The sequence below is a fragment of the Thermobia domestica genome, chromosome 7 (assembly GCF_964235325.1).
Source record: "Thermobia domestica chromosome 7, izTheDome1.hap1.1, whole genome shotgun sequence".
Taxonomy (NCBI): domain Eukaryota; kingdom Metazoa; phylum Arthropoda; class Insecta; order Zygentoma; family Lepismatidae; genus Thermobia; species Thermobia domestica.
Window position 1 is genome coordinate 3,990,943 of NC_137460.1, and position 13,339 is coordinate 4,004,281.

Genomic DNA, 13,339 nt, shown 5'->3' on the forward strand with positions numbered 1-13,339 from the left:
TATGGGGACGTATCCACATTTTAAAAGTAAAAATTTTTTGTCCCCATACATTTTCCGAAAGTGGGTTTTCCTCATTTGTCCGCATTTCTAAGCTCAAGTGCAAGCCTATTGCCAATTGAATCTAGTAATTATATATCATGTGTAAAGGCATGTTTGGCTATTTGTGTTCAAAGAAGGAGTTGTCAAAAAAAAAAAAAAAAAAAAAGGCCATATCTATTTAAAAATATCTATTAGGCAAAGGCAACATGAAGCTGTCTTAAACACTCTTGTTTAACTAGTATTTATGATAAGACATTTCAATATGTTTTTCATAACGTCATAAAGTTTAAAAGCAAGCTTTAAAAAAATATAACTTTCGAACTTTTATGTAACGAATTAGCCAGATGCATGGGCGCCGATCCTGGGGGGCCGAGGGGGCCCGGGTTCCCTCAAAGCTCATATGCGCCCCTTATTGTATTTAAGAATATACAATATTTGGCATAATTTGAAAGCAATTTGTCATAAAATCCTCATATATGCCTTCTGCATCTGATTGGGCCCTCCCAAAATTTACAGAGAAATCGGCGCCCTTGGCCAGATGGAAGTGAGTTTCAATTCTCGTATTTCAGAATATGCTAATCCTAATGGAAAAAAGTTAGGTCGTGTGTAACTGACCTAAAATAAATATTCCTAATAAGATTTGCATATCCAACAGATGTTCCATTAAAATATCCCAAGACAATAAAGATATTCCATGCGTATTTTCAAGGCACATGGCGGACATCAATTAGACAACCATTTGAAATGAAATAGACAGACATACGTGGAACATTCAATATATAAGTTTCCCTAAGGTGTAAAGTATTTCATTTTAAGATACATTTATAAATTATACATACATACATAGGTGGGTCCTTCCTAGGGATGGTATCGAGACGAGACGAGACGAGACTTTGTACAGTCTCGGTTTAAAATTAGCTGTCTCGGTCTCGGCCTCGTCTCGAGTCAAAAATCGCCGTCTCGGTCTCGAGGACCGAATCTCGGTGTCGTCTCGAAAGTCTCGAAATAAATAAAATTGTAGAAGTATTATTATTGTAAAGTCTCAACCGTTCCCATATTACCTAATACAGCAACGAAAGAAATTTTGAGTAAAGGTCAATCTTAATAGTTGTCTCTATCAATATTCGAGACGAGACTTTTGAGACTGACCTGTCTCGTCTCGGTCTCGTCTCGATTTATAGAACTCCGTCTGGTCTCGTCTCGGTAGATAAAAGGCCGTCTCGGTCTTGGTCTCGTCTCAGTATATAAAAGGCCGTCTCGGTCTCGGTACCATCCCTAGTCCTTCCTCATATCTCTACATAATTCAGATTGAGATTCTGGTATTTGTCTCACCGTTGCATTAATTTGTCCCAACCCTTTTGCTAAAAATCCGGTCTCGGGCTATTTAACACTCTACTTACATTTCGCTTCGCTTTATCCGTTTCGAAACGTTAATCTTGCAATGCAGACTTTAACGCCAGAAAAAGATGGAAGTAACTTGGTGCTAAATTGAGGCTGTATTCGAGGTCTGCACGAGCCGGAATTTTTAACTCAGACCCGGCCCAGTCCGTGATTTTATAATCTAAGGCCCGACCCGAGTCCGAAATATATTTTAGCATTTAGGGCCGAGCTCATGTGATAATCAAATGAAAATGAAATGAAAATGAAATCTTTGAGTTTTACGTCCCACGGTTATGCCGGTTAGGCTAAAGGAGACGGTGATGATGAGAGATGAGTGAAAGGGTGGAATGAAGAAAGTGGGAGGAAACGGGAGAACCCCGAGAAAACCCACGAGCACGGTGTTTGTCCACCACTGATAATCAAATGAGCCCGAAATAGGCCCGAATTACAGAAAACCAAGTAATTAATGCAAATTTGTACTTTTATTTGCAGCAATTAGAGGTTGGTTTAAAGGGGCAAGTTTTGTCGACAGATGACAGTACAATCTTCGTATCTCTTCCATGTATTTTTACCTTTCACGAAAATTCACGATTTCTGTTACAAATTTCAACGTAGAGACTTCAAATTTTTAGAAAAGTAACTTCATAATCTATCGAAGGCAATAATCCGTACCGATTTTTTATTTTTCGTGAAAGGTAAAAAATACATGGGAGAGATATGAAGACTGTAGTGACATCAATCGGCAAAACTTGTCCCTTTACACTAACCTTCTGCAGTTGTGCCATAGCACTCTCTTCAAAGCGCTATGGTTGTGCTTTAAAAGTTCTCCAGAAAGAACGATCCAATATATATCGTTGTGCAGTATATTTACAAAGTTAAGCCCGAAAAGGCCCGAGAAATATGGTTGAATATTTAAAAATTTATGGCCCAAATCCGGCCCGGGCCCGAAGTGATGCTCTATAGGCTCGAGTCCGGCCCGCAGGCTGGGTCAGACTTAAGCCCGCGGACTCGACCCGAGTCCGTGCAGACCTCTAGGCTGTATGGAGAGTGGGGGGTGGGCGTTATCGTCAAGAAAAGACTAGATCCCTTATGTCGAATTGCGTTAAGAAGAGTTCAGATTCCACACAAGCGACCTGGTCTCCTGTCAACTGGTTATGAAGAAGTCAAGCTGAATGTATTTTAAGAAGAAAGCTAAATAGTCAGAGCCCTGATTTCTTGCAAAGAGTTTGGACAAATTGATGCAACGGTAAGACAAATGTCTGAATTTCAATGGTAAGACAAATGCCAGAATTTCAATGGTAAGACAAATGCCAGAATTTCAATGGTAAGACAAATGCCAGAATTTCAATGGTAAGACAAATGCCTGAATTTCAATGGTAGGACAAATGCCTGAATCTCAATGGTAAGACAAATGCCTGAATTTCAATGGTAAGACAAATGCCAGAATTTCAATGGTAAGACAAATTGGTGCAATGGTAAGACATATGCCTGAATCTCAACAGGGGTTATGTGGAGGGGTGAGGAAGGACCCACCTATGCATGTATATATGGTTTACAAATGTCTCTTTAAAAAGTAAATATTTTACAGCTTAGGGAAATTTATATATTGAACGACCCACGCACCATGTTCATAATAATGGACGCCCAGTGTTGTTAAGATTGAAGTAAGTATCCGATGGTGTTTTGTTTTTCGTTCTAAGAAGAATATTACTTACATGAAAAAAATATATATATCCGAGTTCTCACAGAATTCTATTACCGTAATGTAATCCCTGTGTGAGAATTGAACAAAACGAAAAAGAAAAAAGAAAAAAGTGAAACTAAAAATGATCTTACGTTATGATCTATCTATGAAGACAACGCCCCGTCTCCGATGAAAACAACCGATAGAATGTTATGATATATTGACGGCCGCGCTAATGGAAGAAACCCATCCTATCTTTATAATGTTTCTCTCATTAAGTTTCATTTTGGGAAAGAAACCTTCTCCTTCTACTGATAGGTCTCTGATAACCCTGTTAACCATGTTGGTACGAACTCACTCTTTTCCTACTAATAAATCAAGAATTTTTAATTACCTCTTAAAACATTATTATCTCTTGTACATAATTTTATTGTTTTCAATCAGTACGCTATCATCGGCTAAGGTGGAGCAAACATTAAGGCATCCGCCCGGCTGATTTGGTATTATTTATTATCCATTAACAAATTCAACTGTAGATTCGAAAGAAGTAAAAAATGTTTGGTGGAAATTGAGAACAACCCAATACAAAATAGAATATTTCACGATTAATTAGCAAGTAAATACTAATGCAGGGGCGGATCTGGAATGTAAAACCTGAGGGGGGGGGGGCGACCAGAATCCAGACTATGATAAGTATATCGTGAGTTTACTCTAACTTTCAAATTATTTTTATCACTCAGAAAAATGGGGGAGCCTAGGTCCTCCGCCCCTAGCTAGATCCGTCACTGTACAATGTTTACGGAAAATATTTATGCACAGTTACACTAAATAAACTTTTAGTTTTACTTCCTATAGTTATACCCAAGGGTAAAAGTGCGGGGGGACGCTGTCCCCTCACCTTCAAAAAATATGTACGGCGTCTGCCCAGTTCCTAAAAAATTACAATGTGCAAAGATAGGCAGAGGACAGTGTGACGTCATGTCGCTATCTACCGTTCCCCTACCTTTTCAGATCCACTTTTACCCCTGGTTATATATACCCTTTGCAATCGTAATGGAGAACAATAATTAATACAAACCAATAAGTGTGTAAAATTTCATGGATTGAGAATGTGGGAGAAAACCCAGGGACATGGTGTTGTTCACCGCAAGCTCAAATACCACGGAATCGAGCCACGGACTCACACATCAGGGGTAAACGCTTTACCACTGAGCCACCATACTGCTTACATAGTTTTAATTACAGTAAGAAAATAAATATAATATCTGGTTTTGATTTAATTTCAGTTTAGTATTCCTTCCAGCAGCGAGGCTGTATGAGACGTGGATCCACAGCTTAACATTGCCTCCAAACCACGTGAGCTTCCGCCAGGGATCGAACCCAGATCTGCCAAAGACGTGTACGCTATCCACATTGCAACGAGGAAAGTCGAATGTTAATAATGTGAGCATCCAACACCTGTTCAAGCGCCCTTGCTCTTTGTGCTATTCGCTTGTCTTAACTCACTCAGGGTCATATTGTTCCCACGGTTGAACAGGGGCGTCATTTAGGGGGGAAGGAAGGGGCAATTGCCCCCCCCAAGAGTTTGAGGAATGCATATAATTTAATGGGTTGTCTACTAATATACAAGTACATAACGTGATAATCTTATGTCGGTGGTGCTCTTGTCCCCCTCAAGCGAAGTATGAAATGACGCTCCTGCGGTTGAAATTTGTTAAAGAACATTCTATTTATGACCGCAATACTTACGCTGCATATTCTAAATCTGCACAAAATTTCCTTTTAAAAACAAGTATGATTTACGATCGAAATAACTTTGGCTATGATAACTCTAGTTAAATATTAAGCAGAATAGTAAAAGAATATCAAACACACTTGAAGATCCTTACCTGACTGTGAAGATCGAATAACATTCTTCATTTCTAGAACTACAGTTCCGTAGCTGTAGTAAGGAGCGTATTTCAACGCTTGAAACGGTTCTTGATAATCGTTCAACTGTTCCAAAAGATTCGTTCGATCACTCGTTCCTACTCCAGTACTTGTCACAGAGTTCGCTTTTCTCCGTGTGTTGTAATTGGCATCTACGACAATCACATCTTTGACTCCATACGACGTTGACTTCTCAAGAGACGGAGCGGAGGTCGTAGGTAGAGGACTCAGCCGGTGAAGAGATGGTTTTGTCACCAAAGTACTGGTGAAGCACTTTCGCTGCCGGTGACGAGTGATAATAAGGAATATTGCAACAGCAAGGAGCAGGATCACAGCAGTCAGAACGCCAATGATGATTGCCATGTAGGTCTGATCTTCTTGTCGAGCAGTGGATACTGAAATACAAGAAAAGTTAATTTCAATGACTCATCTTATTTAGTTATATGGTTATCAAAACAGTAAAAAAGGAGAAATTGAATGATGAATTTACGTACGTATTACATGTGTAAGAATTGGTGCTGTCAATCGATCTCAAATAAGTAAAACTAACTAAAGAAACATTCAAAAGTAACCCGTAACAGAAAAATAATAAAAGGAAAACATCTCAGCCTTTGCCTCACGCTAATAGATGTCACTGCCTGTGTCATTGGTTGTTTGCCTGACGCTAATAGAAGTTATCACTTGAGCTATCGCTTGTCTACCTGATGCTAACAGATATCATTATTTGCGCTATCGCTTGTCTGACTCACGCTAATAGATGTCGTTACTTACGCTATCACTTGTCTGTGTGATGCTAACAGATGTTACTTGCGCTATTGTTTGTCTGCCTGATGCTGATAGATGTTGTTACTTGTACTATCCCTTATCTGACTGACGCTAATAGATGTCGTTACTTGCCCTATTGCTTGTCTGACGCTAATAGACGTTACTTGCGCTATCGCTTGTCTGCCTGATGCTGATAGATGTTGTTACTTACGCTATCCTTTATCTGACTGACGCTAATAGATGTCCTTACTTGCCCTATTGCTTGTCTGACTGACGCTAATAGACGTTACTTGCGCTATCGCTTGTCTGCCTGATGTTAATAGATATTATTACTTGTGCTATCGCTTGTCTGCATGACGCTATCAAATGTCATTACTTGCCCTTCGCTTGTCTGACTGATGCTAATAGATGTTACTTGCGCTATCGCTGTTCTGCCTGATGTTAACAGATGTCGTTAATTGCGTTATCGCTTGTCTGCATGACGCTAAGAGATGTCATTACTTGCGCTATCACTGGCTACTCAATTACTTAAATCAACACAATATTGTGTTTAATAAAGTTCTTCAATCATTGCATAAAAATTGTATGGAGTTTCTGGTGTTTGATGGACAAACAAAAAAAATGTTAAATGTAAATAAATCAAGCTTTTAATTAAGGATAATTTTAACGGTACACCGAGAGAAGATTTCAGAAAAACAACTATAGTGACCATCATGACTCATGAAGTCTGAGTTGTACACCAATCACAGAACTGCTTTGCCTCACGTGTGATGCATCGGGAGAATTCGGCATGATTCGTGAAGTTATCTTCCGAGTGTACACGTGAGAAAACGTGAAACAACAAAAGTGCTCAAACAGGGTTGCCAGAAGAATTGGCGACGATGAAATAACACTTAAAGAATTATAACACAAACACTAACAATAATAATAGCAAAAATAAAAACAACAAAAATAAACAAAGCGAAACTTAGCGGCAATACGGACACACTGTACTCTCGAGAGATGTTCTCCGTATAGCATGAGGGACGACACTGACAAAATTTCATGGATGGGGGTTGACCACCGGGATACACCCTCGCGTTCTATTGGGTGCTGAAATTGGTAAATTTAAGTCAAACTTCACGACTCCTCGCGATCACTACAGTATGCATAATTACGTGTCACTAGAGTCAAAATTACGTAATTCACACACAGTATAGAAATTTTTCAGAAGATACATTTTGAGTAGTATCTTAAATTTGATAATTTTTTTTTCAACTTTTACTACAGCAGGTAAAATGTTACTTAATTTGTTTTCTGTGTGTGTGATACCTTTTAAAACATACATACATATTTTTTCCGTGTGGACTAATATAAAAATCATATCTTCTACACGTATGATAATTACACGTATCTTTGTTTAATATGAACTCAGAATAGAGCCTTGTGTGTGTATATATATACGTATATACACACTATAGAGTCACGTACAAAAAAGAGGCTTCCGAGTTTTAAGAGCCTGACATACTAAGAGAATACAAAATTTACCATTTTTCTTTTGCTTGTTGATTCATAATTGAGATAATGAAATACAACTTACCACAATCATAGATAATGTTATTCTACAACAGAAAATACGAACCTGAAGAATTTTCAGCGTTGCCATCCATAGAAATTACCGTGTTGCCAGAATAACATTTCCCTCAAAATCTAAGTAAAGGCAGCGACTAGAGGAACGAACTCAACTGGATTTGATTATGTATCATGTTGTTTGGGTATCCTGTGAACTACTTTTTAAATAACATAATTATTTAATTTTGATAACTGTAAGTTAAAACTATTTTATTACAATATAAACTACATACAACTATTATTTATAAAAGTAGTTCACAAGATTTCAAGACAACATGATACGTAATCAAATACAATTGAGTTCGTTCCTTTAGTTGCTGCCTTAACTAGATTTTTGGGGAAAATGTTATTCTGGCAACACTGTAAATTCTATGGATGGCAACACTGAAAATTCTTCAGGTTCATATTATAATCTGTTGTAGAATAACATTATCTATGATTGTAGTAATTTGCATTTCATTATCTCCTTTCACTTATGAAAAACAAAGAAAAATTATTTTTAAATTATTTTTAGTATATCAGGTTTTTAATCCCGCAACTTGAGTAACATATTACGGAAAAATAAACATTTATTATAGTAATAAATAGATACGGAAATCGCTCTTGTCCTGAAACAATATGGGCTTGGCTGCTTAAACCCTCCATGATGTATTTCTGTGTATGTTACTGAAACCATAACATGATATAAACTTTGTATGGGTTAAATTCTTTACGTGAATACTCTGTAGATCTTAGAATATTTACAGGCAGACTTTAATTTGTCCAGCGATAAACACTGAAATTTATCAAGCTCTTTCAGTTACTTAGCTATATTGTCAAGGCATTTGAAGGCGAATTTTTGAGAAATATTTATATAATATATCATGGTTATTTATTTTACTTCTTGTACGATGGTAGAAGAAATATACGGTACAGATAGAAAGAAAATAAAGGCAAGGAATTTAAAATACGGAGCAAATGAAAAGTTTAGAAAACTAAAACAGAACCTAAATCTTCACATACTTAACAAAAAAAGAAAAAAATTAAAAAATGGTCATATTGGATGTACATCACTCGAGGGCTGAAAAAGCATTTCATTTATTTCTTCCTGGCTTTTTTAGTGTACTTTTAAAACCCCCGGTGTTTGTTTTCTATGTAATTTAATAACATTAAAACCATGAATCTTGTCTTCATCAGCAATACAAAACATAAAACCAGATGGCAGCACTAATAAAAGGGAGAAGCCATTTAAAAAATCCTTAAGGTGCCATTAAGATGACAAATTAATGGTTCCTCTGAAGAGACAGATCTTTCGTATAAACTAACGAGGAACATTCTTTTTAAAAAATCCAGAGTATAACTGATAGAGAAAACGTGTACAGAAAATCAATTTTATTCTATAAATGCGCCATGTGTTTGTCAACAAACGTGTCACGTGACATTAGTTAAAAACCCCTGCATCGAATGGAACAGATGGCAGCACATTGAATTTACAATGACATCTGACGATCATTTGATGGTTTAAAGAACATTATGCCTACAGAAAAAAAAGTTCGTGTTAAGATGCACACGAATTTAACATAAATATTATTATCTTCCGAGTCTAGAATTCGTGCCACTGACTATTTTAAAACTAATTTTACAGAAATCTTTGGAACTTCATATAATTCATTATAAAAATCTGAAATTTTAAACTCATTAATGACTGTAGCCGATAGGGTTGACAACTGTCCAGTATTTTCCCGGACAGTTCGATTTTTGACCTCCTTGTTCGGTGTCCGGAAAGACCTCAAAACTGGATGTTCGGTGTTTTATCCTCTTTCTAGTCCTTTTCTCTGTTCTATTCAGATTATTTTGGAGTGACGAAAGGAATCGTTTGTAGATGAACATGGTTAAAGCAGAGCTTATAATTCGCTTTGATATCGACCTGTCATGCACGGAATTTGCTTAAGAGTGGAAGGCAGGAAAATCTAGTGAACTTACCAACATAAAGGTCAACAAAAGCACATTTTCAAGAGCGCAGCTAGCTGCATCTTCCAATTAAATAATGCATCCAGATCCAGTAGAAATATGTAGACATTATGAGACATTACCAGACTCAGCGAAGTTGGTAAGACTTATTTTTCAAGTATATTTTGTGCATGCCATAATTATATTGCCAATTTTATTTGCTTTTCTGTTTTAAATACAATGTATTATTGATGGTAGACTACAAAAATTGCATATGCCAACTCAACCAAAAACTGGAATAAATAAGTTTAATAAGTGCCTCAAAAGTGACCAAAGTTGTTAAATTCGAACCCCGAATCGCTCACTTTAGTATATATGTGAAGTAACCGCTCTCCGGTTGTTCACATTTTTGACGACCGATGATGTCACAAACTTAAGAGCAGCGCCGTAACTTGGATTTTTTCGGGGGGGGGGGAAGCATTAATACGCGTATTGCCCCCCCTCTAGAAAAAGTTGTGTTTCTAATTCTTGGGCCCCATCTTTCTCTTACTCTTAATGGGCCTGCCGGAGCCTGTGGGCCCTCCCGCACGTTAAGGTCTCCGAGGCCGTTAGTTGCGCCCATGGACCGGTTCCATACATGATAAATTAATTAAGGGGACAATATTGACAAATCTCAAAGCCACAAGAATAAATATTATTTCTAGAACCCCTAATAGTAGACATATTTTACTGAAATGGGCCCACGACTCATTTTTGTTTTATTTAACTTTCTTGTGCTTTTTTTTTTTTTTTAATGTAATGTAGTGGACCTGTTTGATGCTCATTTATAATTTTATGTTCGTATCGCAAATGAAGTAAGAAAAATTTTGTCTCAAAATGGGCCCCCCTCGAACGGCGAGGAGCTTCCCTGGGGGGCAGTTGCCCCCTGCATCCCCACAAGTTACGGCCCTGCTTAAGAGTATATGTATTCCAGGAGGTGTCCTGTGTTTCCATTTTCAAAGGTTGGCAATACTATTGGCCGACCAGATTAAATTCAACTGCGTAAGTGAAATACGAATAATACATTAATTTATTTCCGTATACCATCGAAAACTAACATTAGGGTTAGATAATGCGAGATAAATTAAGCAGTTCATTTTGCACAACTTCAGTCTCTGATTCAGTATGGAAATGTTTTCTGGGTTACTTCTAAGCTAAAGCAAATAATAGATTTATTTAAAGCTCAAAAAATATGTTTCCGCAGAATTGAGAATATCTCTCTAAATGAATATATATATCAGGGCTACCAACTTTTGAAACTTGCTCTCTCGTACATTCACAGCTTGAGTCCTCCAAATTCAATTTCGTTAAATTAGAGCATTGTTTCATTAAACACATCCATGTGTATGTGTGTTTTTTTTTAAGTCTATGTTTAGCACTATTTATTAGAAAAAAAAACAAAAAACAAAATAAGGTTGGTTTGAAACTATAATTAGCATTTATTTCAGAACAGATTTCGTGATTCTGATCAAAGTAAGGTAAGCAAATAAGACTATTTTTATTTTATTATATAAATATTTTTTATTTTTATTTTTATTTATTTAAAAATATTTTCATATTTTTAATATTTTATTATATAAATAAGACTATTAATTATTTTGCTAAATGATAACAATAATGATCGAATTGTTGTTTTTAACCAATAAAAAAGAAAACCAGTGTCAAAATTATTAGTTCACCCGTACATTTTGAATAGCAACCCGTACACCTGTATCTGAGTTATTAAACCTGTACAATACGTGTGAAACCCGTATAGTTGATAGCCGTGATATATTATATATATATATATATATATATATATATATATATATATATATATATATATATATATATATATATATATATATATATATATTATCTTTTCTACATGCATCACTTATATAGTAGTATAATGGAAATAATGAAATCTGAAAAATAATGAAATAACATAAAATTGTTTTTTCATCGACATACTGGCGCGAACTTTGTCTATGCTCAAGCGGCTCTTATGAAACAAATTTCAAGATAAATAAAGAAAAATAAACTTATTTTTATGAAGTTGCTTATTCTTCTGTTTGTTATATATATAGTACTTAATTGGAATTAAGATGGATAAAAAAAAAGATGAAGGTCAGACTTAAAACACTATTAATACTCCAACAAACATATAGCTATAATCTTCAACTAACGGAAACGCGATTTAATTTCCTTCTGCGTTAGAAAACAACACAATAATGATTACCTTATTAACAATTTAATGTTTGATACCGAAAAAGAAAAGAAAAGATGGCCTAAGGAATATGAACAAATAAAACCAGGAATGCTAGTTAGTTCCAAATAAAAAACATAACTATATCCAGATGTCCGGAACCTGTCCTAACAAACTAAATAACTAATTATCAAAATTAATGATGTTTTCCAGCGTATGATGAACAAAAAAAATAATAAAGAGTGGTAAATGATTTAACGCCGCTAAAAGACCATGAAGATAATAATCAGTAACGTAACGAGACGCGTTCATGAACGTTAAGAAAAAGTTACAATGATAGAAGAAGCATGAACACTATACAAAGCATATGAACATTTATACACTGACACAAACGTACATATATAATAGCTAATTTGAACAGTGGCTCTTAATTAGGTACATGCTCTTAAGATCTAAAGCTGAACGAAAATGCTACTGGGAATGGACCATAATGGGATAAACAAAGAATTATATTAGACGGACAGGTCCGCACGTTGATAAAAAGCCGAAGGAAAATTGTCCGACCGCGAGTTACAGATTATACTGTAAAGATAATAGCATCTGTTAGTAATGGATATATGAATACTGGAAGAGTTTCGGCTGTTTGGTCCCTGTGAAAAGCACATGACGTATCCAAGGTATTCGTTCCGTCAACGCCCATTACCACACACACACACACTGTCGCACGCGTTCCCATTAGTGAACCACAGCATGCATTGTGAGACCTCCACGTGTGACGAATGGGATCTTTCTGTCTTCTGGATGTAAAAGGCCGCCAGAAGCCGTACTTTTGCCTTCAGAGGTTCTGAATACATGCTCCGTAAAAGGTTGAAAAGCAAGAGAGGGAGGGGAAAAAAAAGACTCGAAGAAGTACTATTTGAAACTAATGAGTTACCGGAACCACGAGGCAACCAAAATGAAGAGCAACAGGGAATTTTGCGTATCTAACGAGGTCCTCATCCATCATATATGTTAGTTAGTGTGGCATGCATACAGTCATATGGGTCGCACTAACTCTGGTGTCCTCTTGCAAATGACAAATGTGATCTACTCTTTTTTATTTTGTACTCTGCCCGCCCCCCCCTCTCTGCGAAAAAAAAAAACTTTCAGAGGGCTCGCCACATATTAAAAGAACTAAAAGGGATCTTGTGTTATACGGATATATTGCTTTCTCCTGACTCTCGCATAATTAATAAAACTATATTGAAAAGACGAATTTTTAGTTAATGGTCAATGTTAGAATTACTTCTGACTGAATACAGCATTGTACAGTTAATTCAAAAGCAAAGGGAAAAATGAATCTTCACTATAAAAATCCAAACCATAACTATCCTTTAGTCTAATTGACAACATTTGATTTTAAAGAAAAAGGTAGAATATATATTTATAAAACAGGATGTTTTATACTTCAGATCCAAATTATTTTACAATATGAAATTCAAAACTTACAATATACGAGGAAATGCTGATAATAATTGAGCCTTACCAAGAAAGAAAAAAAAAATGAGCTAGGAACCTGAAATTAGCAGGGTATATAGAGCAGGGTATGTATAGACTATGTTGCAAAATGCAATGTTCTATGATATTAACACCCTTTTCTTTTTCATTTCAGAAGTGAACATGGCAGCACCTCCAGTAAGCTTTAGTTCAGAAGAGCATAGGACCGTTATGAAGTTTCTCTTCCTCCAAGGAAAAGGTACGACGCAGATCTACGATGAAATGACACAAACTTTGGG

General features: G+C 36.2%; 1 protein-coding gene across 1 annotated transcript in view; it reads right to left on the minus strand.

Annotated features, from left to right (window-relative positions):
• Nucleotides 1-13,339, minus strand: part of LOC145689838 (discoidin domain-containing receptor 2-like) — a 602,490-nt gene that overhangs the window by 43,334 nt on the left and 545,817 nt on the right. Inside the window, exon 10 of the mRNA XM_081764058.1 lies at nucleotides 4,993-5,427. Within this exon, the coding sequence (XP_081620184.1) occupies nucleotides 4,993-5,427 (435 nt within the window). The remainder of the gene's footprint in view (nucleotides 1-4,992; nucleotides 5,428-13,339) is intronic.